The sequence below is a fragment of the Hyperolius riggenbachi genome, chromosome 2, assembly GCF_040937935.1.
Source record: "Hyperolius riggenbachi isolate aHypRig1 chromosome 2, aHypRig1.pri, whole genome shotgun sequence".
NCBI lineage: Eukaryota > Metazoa > Chordata > Amphibia > Anura > Hyperoliidae > Hyperolius > Hyperolius riggenbachi.
The window spans coordinates 249,198,416-249,219,946 of NC_090647.1; the positions used below are offsets into that span (position 1 = coordinate 249,198,416).

The 21,531-nt window shown below is 41.2% G+C and overlaps 1 protein-coding gene across 2 annotated transcripts in view; it reads right to left on the reverse strand.

Annotated features, from left to right (window-relative positions):
- Positions 1–1,749: 1,749 nt before the first annotated feature.
- Positions 1,750–21,531, reverse strand: part of AKAP1 (A-kinase anchoring protein 1) — a 65,744-nt gene continuing 45,962 nt past the window's right edge. For both annotated transcript variants that reach the window (XM_068268477.1, XM_068268478.1), the window contains exons 5-11: positions 19,476–19,594; positions 17,477–17,654; positions 14,710–14,860; positions 13,605–13,672; positions 10,984–11,057; positions 6,633–6,698; positions 1,750–2,995 (exon numbers count right to left, since the gene is read on the reverse strand). In XM_068268477.1, the coding sequence (XP_068124578.1) occupies positions 2,933–2,995; positions 6,633–6,698; positions 10,984–11,057; positions 13,605–13,672; positions 14,710–14,860; positions 17,477–17,654; positions 19,476–19,594 (719 nt within the window). In that variant the 3' untranslated portion in view covers positions 1,750–2,932. The remainder of the gene's footprint in view (positions 2,996–6,632; positions 6,699–10,983; positions 11,058–13,604; positions 13,673–14,709; positions 14,861–17,476; positions 17,655–19,475; positions 19,595–21,531) is intronic.

Consider the following 21,531-nt stretch of genomic DNA (forward strand, 5'->3'; position numbering starts at 1 on the left):
CTCAGAGGAGCTCACAATCTAATCCTGCCATAGTCATAGCTCCGCCTAAGCCACGCCCACATCCATTTTTTTTGCGCTAGCCCTTCATTCCCCTGGTTGCTCCCCACCTGGCTACTTTTTCATGCCACCCGGCTGGAAAAAAATTCTGGGGAGAACACACTGTACTCTGCCTAATACTTTTGGCCATAGACCCTGAACAAGCATACAGCAGATCAGGTGTTTGACATTATTGCCAGATCTGACAAGATTAGCGTCATGCTCGTTTCTGGTGTTATTCAGACACTACTGTAGCCAAATACATCAGTTGGGCTGTCAGGCAACTGGCATGGTTTAAAAGAAAGTAAATATGGCAACCTCCATATTCTTCTCACTAGTCGTCCTTTAAGGTTTCTCAGTGTGTTCCAGGAGGTTGGCATGGCGATGAGGCACACTGCTACTATACCAAATGGAAAAGCAGAAGTAGCGGTTCCTGTGTTACAGAAAAAGATCAATGACTTTCTGAGTTGATGCCAATTTTGTTGCAATTTGTATGGACATTGAAACTGTAGAAGTCCAAAGCAGCAGCAACCAACTGCTTTTATTTGTGCCATTTCTAAACTGCATAAAAATTGCAAGAAAAATCTGCTTGAAGTTATGTATATTTGGCATCTGGTTAATTATCAGCCACACCTCTGGATTGAAGCAATGCTGCCTGCCTTATGCGTATGCATGCTATGAACACTGCTGCTCACACTGTTTCTGCATTCTTACTTTTTTTTTAGTTTAATCACTGATCACTATAGCACCAGTTATTTCTGTACCTATGGCAACTACGTTTATTAAGGATGGTCAATGAGATGCAGATAATTGCAAGTTGATGCAGAATTGTGCAAGTTTCAAATGCAAATGTACCAATCAAATTCTACATTGGTGGTATTAGATTGGGCAATTCTTCAGCGGCATACAAACTTAGCATAATTCTGCATCAACTGAATCATTTGCATCTCATTGACCATTCCCACTAATATTTTGGGCATTGGTCTGATAGAGGCTCTATAAAATTTACCAATGTTCTGCCTTTCTGCCAGTTTGTACTTTGCTTAACCTTACATACAGTATTATGTAATTAATTCTGCCACTTTAAGGCACTAGGTACGTGTTGGATATAATGGTTTAGTAATATATATAACACCATTATCTACATGGAAGTGTCACAACACAGCATCCAGGCACCAATATCTGAAGATCTGAAGTGAAGTTCCTACTTTAAAGCAAACTGTTCTCAGAAATAAAGAACAAAAATTAAAAAGTGAGATACCCGTGTAGAGGGAAGCCTCTAAATGGTCTAGAGCAGCCTGGGTAAACTCGGCCCTCCAGCTGTTACTGAACTACAAGTACCACAATGCATTTGCCTTTATAAGTCATGACTGAGGCTGTCAGACTTCAGCAATGCATTGTGGGACTTGTAGTTCCTTAACAGCTGGAGGGCCAAGTTTGCCCATGACTGGTCTAGAGGCTTCCCATGTCCTTTTGGACCCTCTTCTAGTTCGTGGCCTGCTCTCCTCTGCATGTGTGTGTGGCTCTGCCTGCACAGTAGCACAGACGCTTGTGCTGCTCTGGACCTTCCAGAGGCTTCCTTCTTAGATACGTAGCTCACTTTTTTCTGACATTACAGGTTTGCGTTGAGTGGCTCTTATGTGCTGGTATCAAAATAATCCAGGATACAGTATTGCTACACCTTTGCAATGAAATCACAACTTTACCCAGTCATTAATGCTTCCTGCTCAGTGCTTTATTTCACTTACCCCCATTCACAAGAGGTTCTTGAGAAAAATATGTATTTTACAATACTTTTCCACTGGATTTATATTACTTTTACAGGCTTAAAAACCCATTTCAAATAAAAAAAACACACCAATGCAATCATCTCATTTTTCTTTTTACATTTGTACAACAGGGTAGCAAAAACTTAATAGATCACAACACCAGTCCATATGGCAAATCTAATCTCCACGCATCTGCACAAAAACAGGTCATTTTAAAGGGTCTGCCAACCTAAAATGCAAGATCTTGTATGCAAGTGGTACAAGCACACATTCAGCAGAATGTACCAATCCATTACATATAATTGATTAGAACTGATAGTCCATTTACACGCAATGAACACAAGCCCAGATCATTTCATATCTCCAGTTAGGCTGAAAAGTGGTTTACTGCAATGCCCATAATGGGATTAACCAAGAGGATGACATCCATGCATAGCAACATTTCATCCCCCAGGATTACAACTCCGTTCTTTAGGGACTTGTGAACGTTTTAGCTTTTCCTGTAGAAAAAATACTGCAATTTAAGTTGGCAAACCCTTAAATACATTTGTGCAACAAACCGTTGACAAACTGTGGAAATTGTAAAGATCCCTTTCTTTTCTCCAGTGCTTGGATACAAAATATTACAGTGATCTCATTTATATATTTACAAAGATTTGCACAGGTACAAAATGATAAATTACACATCAGGCTTGGCAGATAGGATGTTCTGACACATACATAAATATGCTCCATTTTATGGCCAATTTACAGGATGGTCCACCAGTGATGCATGTAGTCCCTTCATAGAGGCATTATTTACCTAAAGAAGTTGAACATTTGTCTACCATGAAATCTACGTTGTCATGCTGAAGTCTGATTACTTATAATCATACTGAGGTGTTTAATGTTTAGCACTTTTGATATTAACACTATGGAGAGGACATTCAGTTGACAACAGCTGCAGGTCTGTCATTAAACAATGGCTTGTTGGTCTGTTCCTTGAACAGACTACACTTGTTAAGCTTCATAGGCCAAAAAACCGTCAGATGAACATTAGAACGAAGAGTTGACTTGTCAGTTATATGAACAATCTCCATGCCAAGCCCGATTCAGTAGAAAAGATTCTATAAAAATGGTGTTGTAACTTAATAGCTCTCTATCCATTCTGCAAAGCCTCTCTCCACAAGCGTCCTGTTGACTGACACCATCTAAAATAATGATAGAAAAAAATTATAGTAATTTAATCTGAACAAGGTAAATTAGATGGTGGAGTTGATTTATTAACATTCTCTTTGGCTGCAGAACATTTATGTACACTGGAGACCTTAAAATTACGCCTCAAGAGAAATAAAAAGTCAAATTAAGCACTTGATAAGTTAAACTTATGCCTAAAATTTGTCCCTGCTTCCAGATTTCTTGGGAGTACCTCCTTTTCACATATTTTTTTTAATATTTGAATAGCCCATCAGTGGAATCCCCTCCAGGAAACAATCATGGCCGTGCACTAGCACATTTGAACTGGGCATGCAGGAGTTCTGAACTGCACATGGCCAGTAAAAAAAAAAAAAAAAAAAAAAAAAAGAGAGCTTAATGTATGAACTTGTTCACAGCCCGGTAAACTTGTTGGATGCGGTGAATTAAAAAGATAACAGAATTGGGGGGGGATTAATGGCCAGCAAGCAGCCACAAGATTCAGCAGCAAGTACCAGTGTTTAAGCATCTGCAAACTTCAGGTGTTAACCATCAAACCTGGACTACATTGCATAATACTTGTCCAATCATTGGAGGCAAAGGATTGCAATCCATAGAAGTGGCTTCCAGACAGCAGTCATGTGCCTACATTCACAGCAAGAACTTAATCTTAGCTGTCCTGAATTTAAAGAGAACCTGAGGCAGTTCATTGCGGGGATGGGGGAGTGGGGGGGGGGGGGGGGGGGGAGATGGGACACAGGCATGTTCTCCGCCTCATAACATGCAGCCCCCCCCCCCCCTCCGAGATTAGTGACGATATTTGTCACCATCTCGGCGGTAAACATTGGGGACAGGGATTCCCTGTTGAAAACGCCCGCCACAGGCGTTCCTGCAGGCTTTCCAGAGCTGCTATTGGGCATCTCTACTCCCTGGCCACGCCACCTGCACGCTGTGAAACAGGTCACGAAAGTTAAAGTGGGCCTGTGTGGCTTTTTTTGCGGCTACTGATCCACTCAGCCCCCCTGGATCAGGTAGCCTACTTTTTTTTTTCTATGAGACCACCTCGAGCTCCTTAAGATATAAGATCTAGCCGTGGATATATAGAGAGAATAGTGTATTAACATTTGTAGAATTCCAAAACCTTAAGCACCCTGCTACTGTATGATATGATCCAGGCGATGTTTGGAAAACCTTTACCGCCTAACAATAGAGATTTGCCAGTGATCCAGTGCACGTGTACTGAATTTTTAAGCAGTTGAGAACCTTAGTAAATCAACTCCAATGCAAACTTGACAGTGAAAAAAAAACAAAAAAAAAAAAAAAAAGGATGCCAAATGAAGAGCTTTGTTCACGTTGAACATGCAAAGGAAGTCTCATCTACACCTATATACATAAATGTACTTCACAAACTAAAATCTTTAGCAAATAGCCAGCATTTCTCTAGTATATAGAGTTCCTAAGGTGGAGGCTGAGGATCATCTCCTTCCATCCCTGGAAACATCTATCAACATACTTGCACTGAATTACACATGCATATAAAATGCAAATGAGGTGCTACATGTGCAGTTACTGCATTGTCCTTGATTGCCTGTGTTAGGGCAACTGTGGTAGTGGCAGTTTCAAGTCAATCTAAAGCACAAGTACAAAAACAAGTCCTGAAATAAGCTATACGAGTCACTTTCTGATTTTGTGCAGGAAGGCAGCAGGATAGGACAGCAGAGTTAATAAGCAGGCTGTCCCATTAAAGTAAAATACACAGAAATGTAACTAAACATGAGCAGACAGAATGCAATATGATTAATAGCCCTGCTCAAAGTCTTCACTGCTTTTCTAGACTGGAAAACATTGTGGCATAATCACTATACTCAAGTAAACTTTGCATGTGCAGGTAGAGCACAAAGCTTACAAGGTTTAATGCAAATTACTTAATGCTTTATGTAATTTGTATAACTCGTGTTATACATGCATTGCCTACGTTGCTTGTGTAACAGTCAACGCAAGCCATCTATCCATCTTTTTAATTGAAAAGGTAATATAAAATACATTTTTGAGTACAAAACAATTTCAGTAATCACAACTAGCAGTTGGCAAGCCCAAAGACCATCTCACACTGTAGAAAATATCTAAAATGTACTATATACCACAATGAAGCAAGCACGTCTGAAGGTTTTCATTCATCCAAAGAATGAACATGGCAAAGCAAACCATACACTTGTTCTCTAGAAAGAGTTGTCACTAGTATAAATTAAGTCATCCTTTCAAATAAGGTTACTCCGGGCAATAAAATGGCTTTAAGTCAAAAGAAAACTGAGGGTGTGAAAGTAAACTGAGGGGTCTACATTAAACTTTAACCACCACGCTTAAACAGGAGGTGGCCTTCAATGTCACTTATGCTAATACAATATCATATATGCCAAGGTGACAATATTGTTATATATAGTACTAGTCCTGCCAAGAACTTGTCCGATGTCCCTTTTTAGGTTGAGTTTAAGAAAACAAGTGCTTCATCTATGCACATAAGGCAGTCAAATGCTGCTGCGGCTCTGTAGGAGTAAGCAGAAGCCAAAACCCTACTATTTGGCTGAGAACACAGTGCTGACAATAGGACAAGAATTAAAAGCTAAAAGCCATTTCTTTTATTTTACACCTGAAATAAGTAAATTTTATGTCACACATAGCTGCTGTTTAAAATTGCGGTCTTAAAGGTTAAAATAAGAATATGAGACTACATGTTCAATGAATTCATATATTACGTTCAGGTTTGCTTTAAGACCATACACACCCATCTAAGCAAAAATTCTGCACAAGAGGTGTCAGGATAAACAATGCATAGCCTAAAGTGGACTATTTGTGCACACAAGTGTCTAGAGATTTCTTCCTTTAAGTCTTCTCGACTAAAGCGGTCTTTTGCACAAGTGGCCATGGGCCATATGCAATTCGCTTTTCTCAGTTTTCTCCAAGTTGATATTGTCACAACGTGTCAATAAAATGACTTTTAAACCCCTAGGAAGCAATAAAATACACAAAAACATTTTAATGGTACTTTTTCTATTTTTTGTAATTGTGAAATGCTGAAAAGTTATTGTAAAGAGAAATGAAAATCACCTAGGAGAAAACATAGGAGAAAAGATAAATTGCATATGGGCCCATATGCTTTCTAGAACAAAAAGGACATTCAAACCTACTGCAGTTTGATAGTGGAACAAGCATGTTTTTTACAGGTTCCACTATTTTTGTGTGACATTTCAGATGACACACTCTACCATCTCTAAAATCACCTAGTCAGACTCTGAACTTTTGGACTTTTAAAGGGAACCAGTCTTAAGTCATTATGTGATGTCCAAGACAGTGACATTACTACTAGGTTGTGGAGATAAACCTTTTAAAATTTACAGAGGGGAAACCTCTCCAGAATCTATATAGAGTCAGGATAAATTGTCCTATTTTTCACACAAGTTTTACTTTATAGCAGACTCCAACAGTTTAGTGTAAAGTTTGTTATGCTCTAGATAACATTAATTTTGGTGGTAAGCACCTACATCACGTTTTATGAAAGGTTCTTACTCCCCATTTTACATGCAGTTGAAATAACAGATTACTACAAACAGTATCTCTTGGCAATCTGTGCCTTACTTTCTAAGATAAAAGGCTCACCTCATCAGGATTTAAGCGCCATAATTGGACCAGTGGGAGCCTGGTTGCCTCGTCATAATTTGTAACCTGTTAACAAAGGATACAGTCAAATGTAGACAGTAGTACAGATTATGCATGAAATCATCTCCACCAATAAAGGTTCATAGTCAACCTCCACAAAAAGACCACACCACGCTTTCCTAGCAGTTAGCTCATTAGTGTACAGCTGTAGTTTCAGTTACATTACAAAATTCTCCTATATTCTATATACATCAGTTGGTTAATACAGTACCTATACCAAGTACACTTCAAAATAATTTAACCTCCCTGGCATTCTGAATCCCGGCGGTCGTGGGTGGTTTTTTTTCAACCTAATTTTTTTTTAATCCTGTAGCCAGCCTAGCGCTAGCTACATGATACCCCCCTCCAGATCGCCGCCGATCATGCCCATCAGGAAATCCCGTTCTGAACGGGATTTCCTTCAGGGCTTCCCCCGTGGCCATGGCAACAAACAGAATGTCAGACGTTGGCGGCGATCGGAGAAACTAGCTGCGTGTTTCAAAAAAAAAAAAAATAATAATCAAATCGGCCCACCAGGGCCTGAGCACAAGTGGCTGAGCTGAGCTTGTCCGTAATGCCCAGGAGGGTTAATACTCCACTGTCCTGGAATGAATGTTGGGATTTATTGAGGACTGGCAAAACTAAACCCAAAATATAAACAAAGAAAAAGCAAAAACAAACCCCAAAATCCTAACAAAAACAAGGATATACCCTCCAAATGGAAAAACTATTTTAACCTCTCCACAATATATTCAAAACTAACTAAAACTATAGACAAAATCTAAAATAAAAAAATTAATTGCAATATTTATGAAAACATCTGTTTAGAATTAAATTCATTTTCTAGTCAATACGACTATAGGTGTGGAATGAACCTCTTGGATTAAAACCATGGAAGGATTGATCGGAATATTCTACAAACTGTCCTGAAGTAATTCATTATGGATTTCTCCTTGCTTATTTGAAAGTGAAACTTGCAAATGCATTTTAATTTTTTTATTTTTTTTTAGATCGGCCTTATTAGGTAAATAAGCAATAAACAGATTCTATAAAAGTCCTTTAAAATGGTACAGTGTAAGACTACGTTCACAGTGGGCGTTGTGTTCTCTGTGAAAACAGGAATGCATCTAACCCAAAAAGTCACATACAGCCAATGAAAAGTATGATTCACTGTAGATGTTCTCATTTTGATGAAACGCACTGCAAGCAGTATGTTGGGATGCTGCACGCCGTTAGATCGCACAGAGCAAACTGTGAATGTTGCATGGGTTGTACATTACAGTGAGACAGGCCATGCTAAATTGCACCACAATGCCCCACTGTGAACACCGCTTAAAATTTAAAAAAAAAAAAAATTGTAATCTGCATTTTTTTTTTGATGCAACAGCAATATTTCTCATTACATATAGAATTGGCTTAAAAAAACAAACAAAAAAACAACAAGTATTGCTTTTAACATTTAAACCAATACATTGGGGAGATACAAATTGTGCAAAATAATTAATGTAGTAGTGACGTAGTACAGATGACCTCAAGTCCAGTAGAAGTGATGTAGTGTAGAGAAAACAGACAAGCAATATTCTTAACCTGTGAACCGCACATTATTCAGCAGCAGCTCCACAGATTTTCAAGCTGAAATCTATTTAAAATCTTTGTTCAGTGAGTGGCAGTAATCCCTCTCCTATAAGATTTTTGTAGCTCAAGTGTAGCATTCCTAGTTTCAATTCAACTTCTAATAGTGGAGGGACTTTATGCTTTGCATTTGACTAGGAGTATTTTCCTGGCCAGAAAAAAAAAATCCTGTTTCTTATACAATGGAACCTTGGTTTGCTAGCACAATTCGTTCGGAAACATTGCTCGTAATCCATTGATTAATGGAAACCCAGTTGATTCACTCCACAATCCAAAAACAGTTATAGTAAAATGGTATAATATAAAATATGTAAAAGACTTTCACTTTAACAGAATCATTGCCATCTGTTGGCTCACCCCAACTTTTTTTGTGTGGCTTTAACAAGGAACTTATCCAATGACAGTTACTTCAGGAATTTTAATGAAAATGTAACTGCACATTCTCTACACTCAGATTAAGTATAATTAAGCACAATCCTGAAGCACCAAAAGGGAGAAGAACTATCGGCTCAGTTGTGATGATGTGACGCACATATACATATTTTTGCTTGTATATCAAGTCAAAATTTCACAAACATTTTTGCTTGTATTGCAAAGCGCTGTTAGGCCTCTTTCACAGTAGGACGTTGCATTTTATGCGACAGTCGCAGCGCAAATTACAACGTAACGCCCCAAAAAAGTCGCAACGTAACTTAATTCCCCATTATCGTCGCATACAGTAGAGCATACAGGCAATGATAAGTATGCTTCCAAGTCATTACTGAGCATGAGCAAACAGTCTAACGCAGCTAATAACGCGTTAAACGCACTGCATGCAGTACTTTCGTTTAACGTGCAGCATTAGACACCAACGCAACGTGTGCACTGTGAACAGGGCATTGATTTTTAATTGCAGTGAGTTATTCTGCGTTCAATGTTTTAACGTGCAACTTTAACGTTGCACTGTGAAAGAGGCCTTAAACCAAGTTACTCTCAATTCAAGGTTTTACTGTTCTTAAATTTCACGTTCAATTGCCAAGTAACCCAGAATGCAAATAAAAATATTTCTAAGGAGCTTCATCTCAAATGCGTGTAGACTGGAAAGAATTCCAATATCTATGTAACAGGACAGTTCTAAAGCATGTGGACAATATCAGAGCGTTCTTTAACATTAAGAGCATCAGACTTCTCCTAAACCCATATTGCGAGATCAATAAAGGTATGTTCTGTAAATAATCTGGGATAGTATCAGAGGCATTGAACGACACTATGCAGAATGTCAGTATTCCTTCAGGTGAGCAGTGTGGCTTCATACACCCTAGTTTCTGACATCTGAGGATATTTATCTAAAAACTTAGCTGAACACATTTGAGGACCCCGATACAGGTGTACTGATGTTAAAAACATCAACCATAGTTTTCCATTTCACCATATTTTTGCACTGGAACAAAAAGGCAGGAGGAGGGATTTTGTTTTGTTCTTAGCTGGCTATACTTACAAATCTTGATACTAGTCTCCACATTTCATTATATATCCACATCTCTAACCTTTATTACCACTACTACTGAGCTTTCTTGAAATTTCTTCTAATCATTTATTTTAGCCTGCCTGCTAAATACTGCTATAGTGCAACAATAAAATAAAGGCAACAGTATTGTACTTTGTCAAGGAAGATGTAACCCAACACTGACTTTCAGGGCCCATTCACACTAGAAGCACTTTCCTGAGCATTTTGCGATTGATTAGCGTTTTGTTTTTTTAAAGTCGCTCCCATTCACTTTCATTAAAATCGCATCAAAAATCACGTCGATTTCACGATCGTGTAAGCAGGAACCGCATCGGGTTTTCAGCAATTTTAATGAAAGTGAACGGGGCCGATTTTAAAAACAGCTAATCAATCGCAAAACGCTCAGAAAACACTTCTAGTGTGAATGGGCCCTAAAAGGCCCAGTCTGCATCACTTCAACCACCTCCCTATTCGAGATCAACGATATGTAGATACTTCAGAGTTTATGCAAATGTATGTACATTTTTATGCAAATATATGCATTATGAAATTGGACCAATCAAGTCGCACCAAGGTTTAAAATTATTGGTCCAATGTCAAGCTGCATATATTTGCATAAAAATGTACATAAAGTTGTATAAACGCAGAAGTATTTGCACATCATTGATCATCCCTACTCCCCATTTTCCATTCACTAGTATCTTGTAAAGTCAACAGAATAGGTTAATGTTATTTTGTATTTCTAACAGAAATGTTCTCTAGCAGTTAAAGAGAGCACATACATTTCACCCATTAAAGCACTTTTTAGCACGCTTTAGGAATCTGCAAATCCAACAGTGTTAGGCTAATCCAAGTGGATGGAACGGAGTACATAGAGATTGCGATTAGCTGCTCGGGTCCAAAATCCCTTGCCTCAAAATCACTGCGGAGTTGCTTGGTTTAAATTTGCAAAATAGCTCAACGTTGAGAGGGATTTTGCAATTGGGAGCTTAACCTACCAGTATGTTTTGGGAGGAAACACTGGGAGAGCATACAAGCTCCAATAGATTGTGTCCAAGAGCCAAACCTGGAATCCTTATAGTTGTAGGGCAAAAGTGCCATTCATGATTCTAACTTGCTGGCTGAATACCAGAAACTTCACTTGAGACATTTTGCATGTGAAATTAACACAGGCACACAAAAAAAAATCATCACCTGTGTAAGCATAGGTGCCCCTCTAGTGAGCTCCTTTACAGCTGCGTCAGCTTCTGCTGAAAAATGATCTTCATCTAGAAACAGATTAAGAAAGGTCTGGGTCAGTTCAGCCTAGTTAAAAATTTCATAGCACATACTGAATGGCAAAAAAATACCCCTTGTACAATAACATTTAAATAGTGGTAATGTAACAATTTCCCAACTGCTGGCACATATTTACACCCCCAGAAACATCACTTAACCAGGGGTTTAGATATACGTACTAGTTTATATACTGCTCGTTCCCGATTGCCGCTGGCATTCACGTCCATCGGAATCCCGCCTTAATGAAAGGTCAGCTTGCTCCCAAACCCAATCAACTGTGCCGGTGACAGTAAATAGCTTGGCGGTTTTCTCTAGGGAGGGCCAGGCGCCGGCAGTTAGGTGATGCAGGGACTTTGGGACGGCATCACGGGACAAGACTTCTCGGGTAAATATAACCGTTTTACTTAGGCTGACGGATTTTAGTATTTTTACTATGGAGGTCCACTTTAATTACTACACTTGTCTCTATATACCGCTCTATGCAATCTCTGCTCTACCAATGACATTCTCCTCTCCAGTCACTTATTTTCGTATAAAAGACTTCTCTCGAATCTTCCTACTCCTCTGGAATTCCCACAGCATAAGTGTCACTCACCACTATGGACTATCTTTAGACAAACTGAAAGTGCACCTCTTCAGGCAAGCATATGATCTTACCCATCTGTCGTTCTACCCCCTTAAGGTGGCCACACATCATACAAATTTTTTTAATATCTGTTCAATTTAAGAATTGCAATCAATTTTTCTGACTGTTAGTAATTCAAAAATATGACCAATGTACCACACACGTATGGTCAATTTTTCCCCAATTATGATAAAAAGGATTGGAAACTCAAAATTGCTAGGGTGTGTATATTAATAAATTGACAATCCAACACACTCACCATACAATCTTTAAAAATATTGAAGAAAAATATCTGGCATTCCGGATCGATTATAATCAAATAAAATGGGAAATCCTATCGGATTTTTCAGTCGAATGAAAAAAAAAAAAAAAAAAGCCTTCGATTTTTATCGAATTGCCATAAAATCGGATCATTTTATTGTATCGTGTGTGGCCACCTTTAGACGGTAAGCCCATTTGGTTAGAGCTCTTTCCTCTTACGTGTTACTACTGCTGTGTACCCTGATATCTCTCTCTCTCTCTCTCTCTCTCTATGTATGATGCACCGCTGACCTGTCCAATTGTTTAACTGTAACCCATTGTCTTGTATCTGTCAGTACTGAGTATTCTCTATTGTAAAGCGCCATGTAAGATACCGGAACTATGTAAATCCAAAATAAAATATTCCAATAATTCTGGATTGAATTCAAATTTCATAGAAATTGTATGCAGGTTGGAATTAGTGAACTGAGTTCACTTCCTACTGAGGCCCAGTGCACACCAAAACTGCTAGCAGATCGTCAAAACGCTAGTGGTTTTGGGAGCAGAGAGCCGATATTTGCCGGGTGCACACCGAGCGGATTTTGTATTTAATCCGCCGGCCGCATCAGCGTGGCTAATGTATCTCTATGGGCTGGTGCACACCGGCGGTTTGAGGTTTTAAGCAAACCGCAAACGTGCAGCAAGAGGCACGTTTGCGGCTTGCTAAAAACCTCAAACTGCCGTTGTGCACCAGCCCGTAGAGATACATTAGCCACGCGGATTTTCAAGCGGATGCGGCCGGCGGATCCGCCCGGTGTGCACTGGGCCTGAATCTGAATCTTGCCCCAATACTAGGCTGCATACAATCTGTATTACATTTGCATGCAGCCTGAAATTATTTGCATCTCGCTGACCATCTCTACTAATGACATTTTTGTGCATCAAAAAAAATAAAAATAAATAAAATAAATAAAAAAAAAAAATCTATGTAACCTTATTTGAACATGGGAGAAAGCAAATGTGTACATTACCTAATACAAAGAGTAACACGAGTCCAGAATCACTGAATAGATCTTTGTTTTGCTTTTATTATTATTTATTATGTACAGAGAATATTGCCTTGTCACTTAGCTGTGCCTCAGAGGGGCTCACAATCTAGTCCCTACCATATTTACTGTATATGTATGTATCGTGCAGTTTATGTATTGTAGTTTAGGGCCAATTTAGGGGGGGAAGCCAATTATGTTATCTATGTTTTTGGGATGTAGGAGGAAACACACAAACTCCATGCAGATAGTGTCCTGGCTGGGATTCAAACCACTATGCCACCATGCTGCCCTTGTTTTGCCTTTAGTAAAATTACAGTGAAAAGTTAGACAGAAGATGTTACCTTGGAGGTGGCATAGCATACGTGTAAAGTTATGCTGTAGCCTTTGAAATGTGCGAGGAACCTCTAATTTTGGCATGCTTCTTTAAAGTAGCAACCTGTCTCTGTTTAGGAATAATAGGAATCTGCTTCAGTAAATTTCTGAGCGTTACTACAGCGTCTCATGCTTTGTATGCCCCATAAAAAGCAGAGGGTGTAAAAAGGTCCTTTGCTTATTTAGAGTCCATACATAAACCTAAACAACTTTCTTTTTCCAAATCCCGACAGCATACAGTCAATGCTCACCTCCAAGTGGAACCACGTTGTCCAAAAGAACCTCTACACCTTGGAAGGGTAGTGAAACAAAGTCTGACCTGAAAAAAAACAGATGCTTTATGGTATCTTATACAAACAGCAGATCCTGTCATAAAAAAGGGTGAAAGAACAGCCACTGTATGGTACTAGCTCTGATAAAAATAAAGGACAACTGTAGTGAGAGGTATATAAAGGCATCCATAAGTTTTTTTTCTCCTTACTTCCTGGGTCGTAGCTTGGCTTCCTACTGGAGGAAGCTAACAGAGGCGGAGAGCGGCGGGGGAGACTCATGGAGGCGGCGGTGAAGAGGCGGCTGATTGTCATCCTCACATCAATTAAGAAGGCTAGCGACAAGCAGATTGTTGCTAGCCTGGCGATCTTTTAAGGGGGGCAGCAGAGCACGGGGGGTGGGGGCGAAACAATGAACCAGAGGCATGTTATTGTGCACACGACATGCCTCTGGGTCCTATTAGGATTAAAATATGCCACCTCGGGTTCTCTTTAAATAAAACTTTAAGATGGAAAAGATGATGCGGCAAGCTCTGTACTTATTAAAAAAGTACCAGTACATGGCAGGCAGCAGCCAGCTGGGATTTTTCAGACATGACAATTTAAAATAATTTACATGCCACCTTGACAGTGCATGATCAGGAGAATGGAATGTACCAAACTCATTTGCACCGTATGAAAAGATAATCTGCAGCCATGTTCAGCTACCACTGTCTATTTAGGTGCAAAATACACTCTGCTATCTTCAAGAGGCAATTCCTTCCCCTTGTAAAAGTTCAGTTTCCCTTTAAAAGTGGAAGGAACCTTCGAATTTAGCAAAATGGTTATAAATTAATGTTATCCACACCTTACTAAGTTTGCCTCTTTTCACTGGTACTAGATAAGTGTGTAGTCAGTGCTGCCTTGGATAATATCAAAATCATAAAGAGCTCAAATACACACAGAAATATTGCCATTTAGTAGCGCTTATACAGTTGTAATGCAAGTATTTCACATTCTAGGTTTGTCACTGCTCACTGTATTTGAATAGTTTTACATAATTTTACAGAAAATGCCCACAAGAAGCAATACAAAAATATTTACAAACCTGATCTGTCTGAGGGTCTCAATCTTGACTCTGTTGTAGCCACCATAGTCTACATAAAGAATCTCAACTTCCTCAATATCTTCAAAGTAAGCCATTACCTGTGCTCTCCACCAAACATTAGGCCCAACAGGTGCCGCACACAGAATACCCACTGGAAACAAAAAAAAAAAAAAAAAAAAACATAAAAAAAAGAATCTTAAAGAGACACTGAAGCAAAAAAAAAAAGATATAATGAATTGGTAGTGTACTATGAATAATTACTAGAAGATTAGCAGCAAAGAAAATATTCTCATACTTTTATTTTCAGGTATATAGTGTTTTTTCTAACATTGCATTATTCTACAATATGTGCAGATTACACAACACTTAGCATTCAAAATGATTCTTTCAGAGCAGTCTGTGAAGTAATGACCTCTCCTCTAGCAGAGGAAAAGTAAATAGTCCAGGAACAGTTGAGATAATAAAAGTCAGATAACAGCCCTCTTCACGACTAACTTAGTCAGAGAGCTTAATGGCTTGTTTGCATAGAGATAACAACTGGAGTTTCTCAACTCTTCCTGTACTGTAAACAATTAGACTGATGTATCTGATCTTAATGTTTTATTTCTTAGCTGTACTACACATACAAATCATAATATTTTTTTTTCGCTTCAGTGTCTCTTTAAATATTCCGCTCCATCATGGTGTGTGCCCTAATACAGTACAATGCCTTTGTAGTAAACTTCAATGTACCAGGAAAAGTAATTTACTGTTTCAGAAGTTTACTATATCAGAACTGGACATACATTGCATATTTATACAGATGCATTTGCTGGGTTCTGAGCACTGAGTTTACTATATCCAGAAGTTTATTTTAGAGTTTAGTTTAACGAGATTGTACTGTACAGGGCTGTGCAACTGCTCACAATAGTGTTCTTTACTTTAAAAACCTGTGGCAACAGCAAAATCTTTAAAACTAGTTTAAAACAGACCAGAGCAACATACACACATATAGACATATTTTAAACGGTGTAATACCCGGGACTATTAGGCAAATACAATACATGGGTTTTAATTATGGAGGAATTTATTATTTTAAAACTATAATGGCCAAAAACTGAGAAAATGCATTTTTTCATTTTTTTCTTATTCTTGTTAAAATGCATTTACAGTAAAGTAGCTCTTAGCAAAATGTACCACCCAAAGAAAGCCTAATTGGTGGCGGAAAAAACTAGATATAGATCAGTTCATTGTGATAAGCTGTGACAAAGTTATAGGCTAATGAATGGAAGGTGAACATTGCTCGGATGCATAAAATGAAATCGACTGAAGGCTTAAGTGGTTAAAGGACAACTAAGTGAGAGGGATACTGAGGCTACCATATTTCTTTCCTTTTAAGCAATACCAGTTGCATGGCTAGCCTACTGAACTTATGCCTCATACTTTTAACCATAGACCCTGAACAAGCATACAGCAGATCAGTTTCTGACATCATCAGATCTCAGGCCCAGTGCACACCGAGCGGATTTGGATGCGATCCGCCGGCCGCATCAGCCTGTAAATCCGCTTGGCTAATGCATTTCAATGGGCTGGTGCACACCGGCGGTTTGAGGTTTGTAGCAAACCACAAACGTGCCTCCTGCTGCACGTTTGCAGTTTGCTAAAAACCTTAAACCGCCGGTGTGCACCAGCCCATTGAAATACAATAGCCAAGCGGATTTACAGACGGATGCGGCCAGCGGATCGCATCCAAATCCGCTCGGTGTGCACTGGGCCAAATCTCTCAAATCCGCACCAAAAACCGCTAGCGTTTTGTGGATCTGCTAGCAGTTTTGGTGTGCACTGGGCCTCAAGAGTAGCTGCATGCTTCTTTCCGGTGTGATTCAGAGACTACTGCAGCCAAATAGCTCAGCAGGGCTGCCAGGCAACTGGTATCGTGTAAAAGGAAATAAATATGGCAGCCTCCATATTCTTCTCACCACAGTTGTCCTTTAAAAAAAGTTTTTCTTTTTTGCTGAGAAGGTTTCAGCTAAAACAAGACAAATTTGCCAATATCACCATAATCCCTTTAACCCTCTGGACGATAATCCCGAGCTGAGCTCGGTGTAAGCCGCCGCAGAGGATTTCTCGGGACCTGGCGGGCCGATTTGCATAATTTTTTTTTGTTGCACTCAGCTAGCACTTTGCTAGCTGCGTGTATATACCGATCGCCGCCTCTCCGCGCTGATTCGCCGCTACCTGCCGCGCCGCCCCCCCAAGCGCAGCCTGGCCAATCAGTGCCAGGCAGCGCTGAGGGGTGGATCGGGACGCCCTCTGACATCACGACGTCGTTGACGTCATCCCGATCGTCGCCATTGCGACGGGGGAAGCCAAACAGCAAATCCCGTTCTAAACGGGATTTCCTGTTTGCTCTGATCGCTGGAGGTGATCGGAGGGGGTGGGGGGATGCCGTTGCACAGCGGCTATGACAACACCAAATGACATCTAATATGATGACCGCAAAGTGTCACAGATAGGTTGCTGGTTAATGCTGCAACTTTATATCCCTTGGTTTGTTTTTGTTTTTACAGTTTTCCAAAAGCCTAACACCTCTCTAGGACACGCAACATGTCAGAATACAACAGTGCTATTAAAACATTATAGGTGTTCCTGGTAACAGTGCATTATGAAGAGCAACTAAAGAATTGATAACTGGGAAGCTTCCATGTGGAAACACCAACAAAACCACAGAGACAAGTAATGCAATATGGTAGTAGGTCATTATGTAAGCAGAGGTGCAGATACTTACCTTCTGCAGGTGTAGGTAGTGTTGGAATACCAGGTTGTGAGTAACAGAGACTCATATGCTGATCCAACCCACACAGCGCATGAAATGTAGGGTGTGTCCGTTGCTGTACAAACATGTGTCCGGCGTTCACTACATTAACAACTACCACTTCTACTGAGACATTATTTGGGAGAGTGAGCTGAGAGACGGAAAAAAAAATTATATTTTTTGTAAAAAGTTCACAAATCGTAGATTACAGAACAATTGGACACTATGAAACCAGCTCAACATTAATTCAAGACTTGTAACAAGGTTTCTAATTACTGTCATTTTAAAAAAAGTTTGTGTTTTACACTTCGAACATGTTGACAGACCCAATTTAAAGAGAACCCGAGGTGTGTTTAAAGAATGTTATCTGCATAGTGAGGCTGGATCTGCCTATACAGCCCAGCCTCTGTTGCTATCCCAAACCCCCCTAAGGTCCCCCTGCACTCTGCAATCCCTCATAAATCACAGCCACGCTGCTGACAAACAGCTTGTCAGAGCTGGCTGTGTTTATCTCTATAGTGTCAGTCTGCTGCTCTCCCTGCCTCCTGCAGAACTCCAGTCCCCGCCTGCATCCCTTCCCTCCCTGCTGATTGGAGGGAAGGGATGGGGGCAGGGACCGGAGCTATGCAGGAGGCGGGGGAGCAGCTGAGACTGACACTACAGATGTAAACACAGGCTCACAGCACGGCTGTGATTTATGAGGGATTGCAGAGTGCAAGGGGACCTTAGTGGGGTTTGGGATAGCAACAGAGGCTGGGCTGTATAGGCAGATCCAGCCTCACTATGCAGATAACATTCTTTAAACACACCTCGGGTTCTCTTTAAGGCGATTACATACAGTTTATAGACCTGGAGCATGTGTTAACATTACTAGATAAGAAAATGTGCACTGTAAAGGAATACACAGCATGCAAGTTATTTTAACACATTAGGAGTGAGCAAGCCAACTGATTAAAATTGTTGATTCCATTAATCTAATCAAATCTGTTGGCTGTTAATTGGCACAACTGATTGGTCCCTATCGATTAGTGCCCCGATCAGAAACTATTGATCAGTTGCAAGATTGTATTGTTAAAGGGGAGCTGAAGAGAGAGGTATATGGAGGCTGCCATGTTTATTTCCTTTTACGCAATACCAGTTGCCTGGCAGCCCTGCTGATCATCTGCCTCTAATACTATTAGCCATAGCCCCTGAACAAGCATGCAGCAGATCAGGTGTTTCAGACTTTAACCCCCTTGGCGGTATGAAAAATACCGCCAGGGGGCAGCGCAGCAGTTTTTTAATTTTTTTTTTTTTTAAAATCATGTAGCGAGCCCAGGGCTCGCTACATCCCCCCAGCCCCGCCGATCGCCTCCGGTGATCCGTTCAAAGAACGGGATTTCCTGGAGGGCTTCCCCCGTCGCCATGGCGACGGGGCGGGATGACGTCACCGACGTCATCGGGAGACCCGATTCACCCCTTGGCGCTGCCTGGCACTGATTGGCCAGGCAGCGCAGGGGTCTGGGGGGGGGGGGGGGGGGCGCCGCGCGCCGCCCCGGATAGCGACGATCGGGCGCGCGGTGGCGGCGATCGGGGTGCTGGCGCAGCTAGCATAGTGCTAGCTGCGTCCAGCAAAAAAAAAAAAATTTAAATCGGCCCAGCAGGGCCTGAGCGGCACCCTCCGGCGGCTTACCCCGTGTCACACACGGGGTTACCGCTAAGGAGGTTAAAGTCAGATCTGACAAGACTAGCTGCATGCTGGTTTCTGGTGTTATTCGGATACTACCCCAGAGAAATAGACCAGCAGGGCTGCCAGGCAACTGGTATTGATTAAAAGGAAATATGACAGCCTCCATACCTCTTACTTCAGTTCCCCTTTAAGGGGCACCTATTATGTGTAATAACTTCAACTCAAATATGCATTATAGCACTACTGTAGCCGTTTGAAAGGCTATTTTTGTAAGTAACAGAAAAAGTTCTGTAAGACACTTACCCATGATGCCACAGGAAGAGGAATCAAAGGAGGAGGCGGCGCAAATATATTAGTGAGATTTAAGTCTTTAAACTTCTTCCGGATCAGACCAAGAGCTTTATCAATCTGCTGCTGAGAGCCTATTGAAAAATAGAACATTCATCAGAAAGGCAAATTTCAATTTTCAAAGTCACCAACCTGAAAATTCAAGTACACTTGCACCAGTTTTTAAATACTACAGTTATTTTGCCCCATGCAATTGCCAATATGCAAGCCGGGAAGCATTAGCCCTGGCTAGATCATTCAGAAAGCAAAGCATTTTTAAGCCTTCCACCCATTAGTCCAGCCTTTTAACCAATGACAATGCTAAGGGCCCATTCACACTAGAATTGCTTTTCTCTGAGCGCTTTGCGATTTATTAGCGTTTTTAAAATGGCTCCCTCATTTTCATTAAAAGTCGCAGTAAAAATTGCAGAAAAATCGTTGCAATTTTGCGATCGTGTTCTGCGATTTTTATGAAAGTGAATCGGAGCGATTTTAAAAATCGTTGATCGCAAAATGCTCAGAAAAGCGCCAATAGTGTGAATGGGCCCTCAAAGCTGGGACCAATGTCCAGGGGAGGCTCAAAGGTGCTCTGGCGGACGGGTGGTCGCCAGAGTGGCGACTGGCATTAAGCAGAGGCAGCCAGAGGACACTTCAATCAAGATTTAGAAGGAGAAGTAAGAAGAAAGAAAAGCAGAAAAAAAAAAGTAAAATACAGAAGTATTTTTTCGCCTAATAAAGCTTATAATTCCATTTTAACAACTACCGTATTGAAGACATCCGGCTTCTGCGAGCGGCTTCCTCTAGTGCCAGCTTCTAATGATGCGTCAGAAGCCGGCACCAGAGGAAGCCACTCGCAGAAGCCGGATGTCTTCAATCGCCGCAGGCATGATGGAGGAGGTAAGTCGCTGCCGCTGCTCACACGGGGGTCCCAGAGATACATGGGGAAGTGAGGAGAGGCATGCGGGGACGAAGCCAGGCACAGCAGGAGACAAGGCAGGGAATCCCAGGATAGAGGCAGTTAATATCAGTGGGCGTTCAGAAGTCGGGGATTCCCTGCCTTTGCCGTATAAGATGCTGGGACTTTTCCCATTTTTGGGGGAGAAAAAAAATGTGTCTTATACGGCTGAAAATACGGTAGTTACTGGGTGAAAATGTGACCCTCTACACCAATTTACCTGGAAGGAGCAGGACATCTGGGGGTCCTACAGAGCCCTTAGTCATATCGAGGACAAGAGGCTTTCCCCAAGCTCCAGTTCCCAGGAGAAGGTGGGGGTGGCTTCTGTATTATCTTTACATCTGTCTCTTTTCTTTCTTTCTCCATTATAACGTGATTGTAGAATCTTCTTTGGCTGCGGGTCCCCTTTGCTCACCCGACGTCCACCACAGCATGCCAGTTTCTGCTGGGACAATCTTTCTGAGTCGCCTGCATGTCCTGCTTTGACAGTCGCCACTACTCTACTCTTCTCCTTAAAGTGAACCAGAAATGGTTCACTAGCGTTTATACTTACCTGGGGCTTCCTCCATCCCCATGAGCAGAGCTATGGGCCCTTGCCATCCCCATCTGCCTCTCCGTTAACACGCTATGACTATCTGTAATTCGAGCAGTCTCGGGCTTCTGTGCATGCACGGCTCGGCAGTGCACCCCTTGCCACGCCCGCTGGAGCGTTCTACGCCTACACAGTATTATTGTGCAGGCGCAGAACACTCCAGGGAATGGAAGTGTGGCTGGGGTGTGGAGCCAGCCACGCATGCGCAGAAGACCTCGATTGGTGGCGACTGACTGAATTACCGGCAGTCATAGCGACAGAACGGAGGGGCAGAGGAGGATGGCGAGGGACTCAGCACTGCTCATGGGGCTGGACAAAACACTGGGTAAGTACAAATTAAGCCTAGTGTACCATCTCTGGTACACTAACTGGAGCCCTGGAAAAAGCATCTTTGAGGCTCCCGGCGCGGCTCCCCATTTGTCCACTAGGTGGACTAATAAGAATCATCCTGATTCTTCTTGTTCCAATAAGAATCAATCCACCTA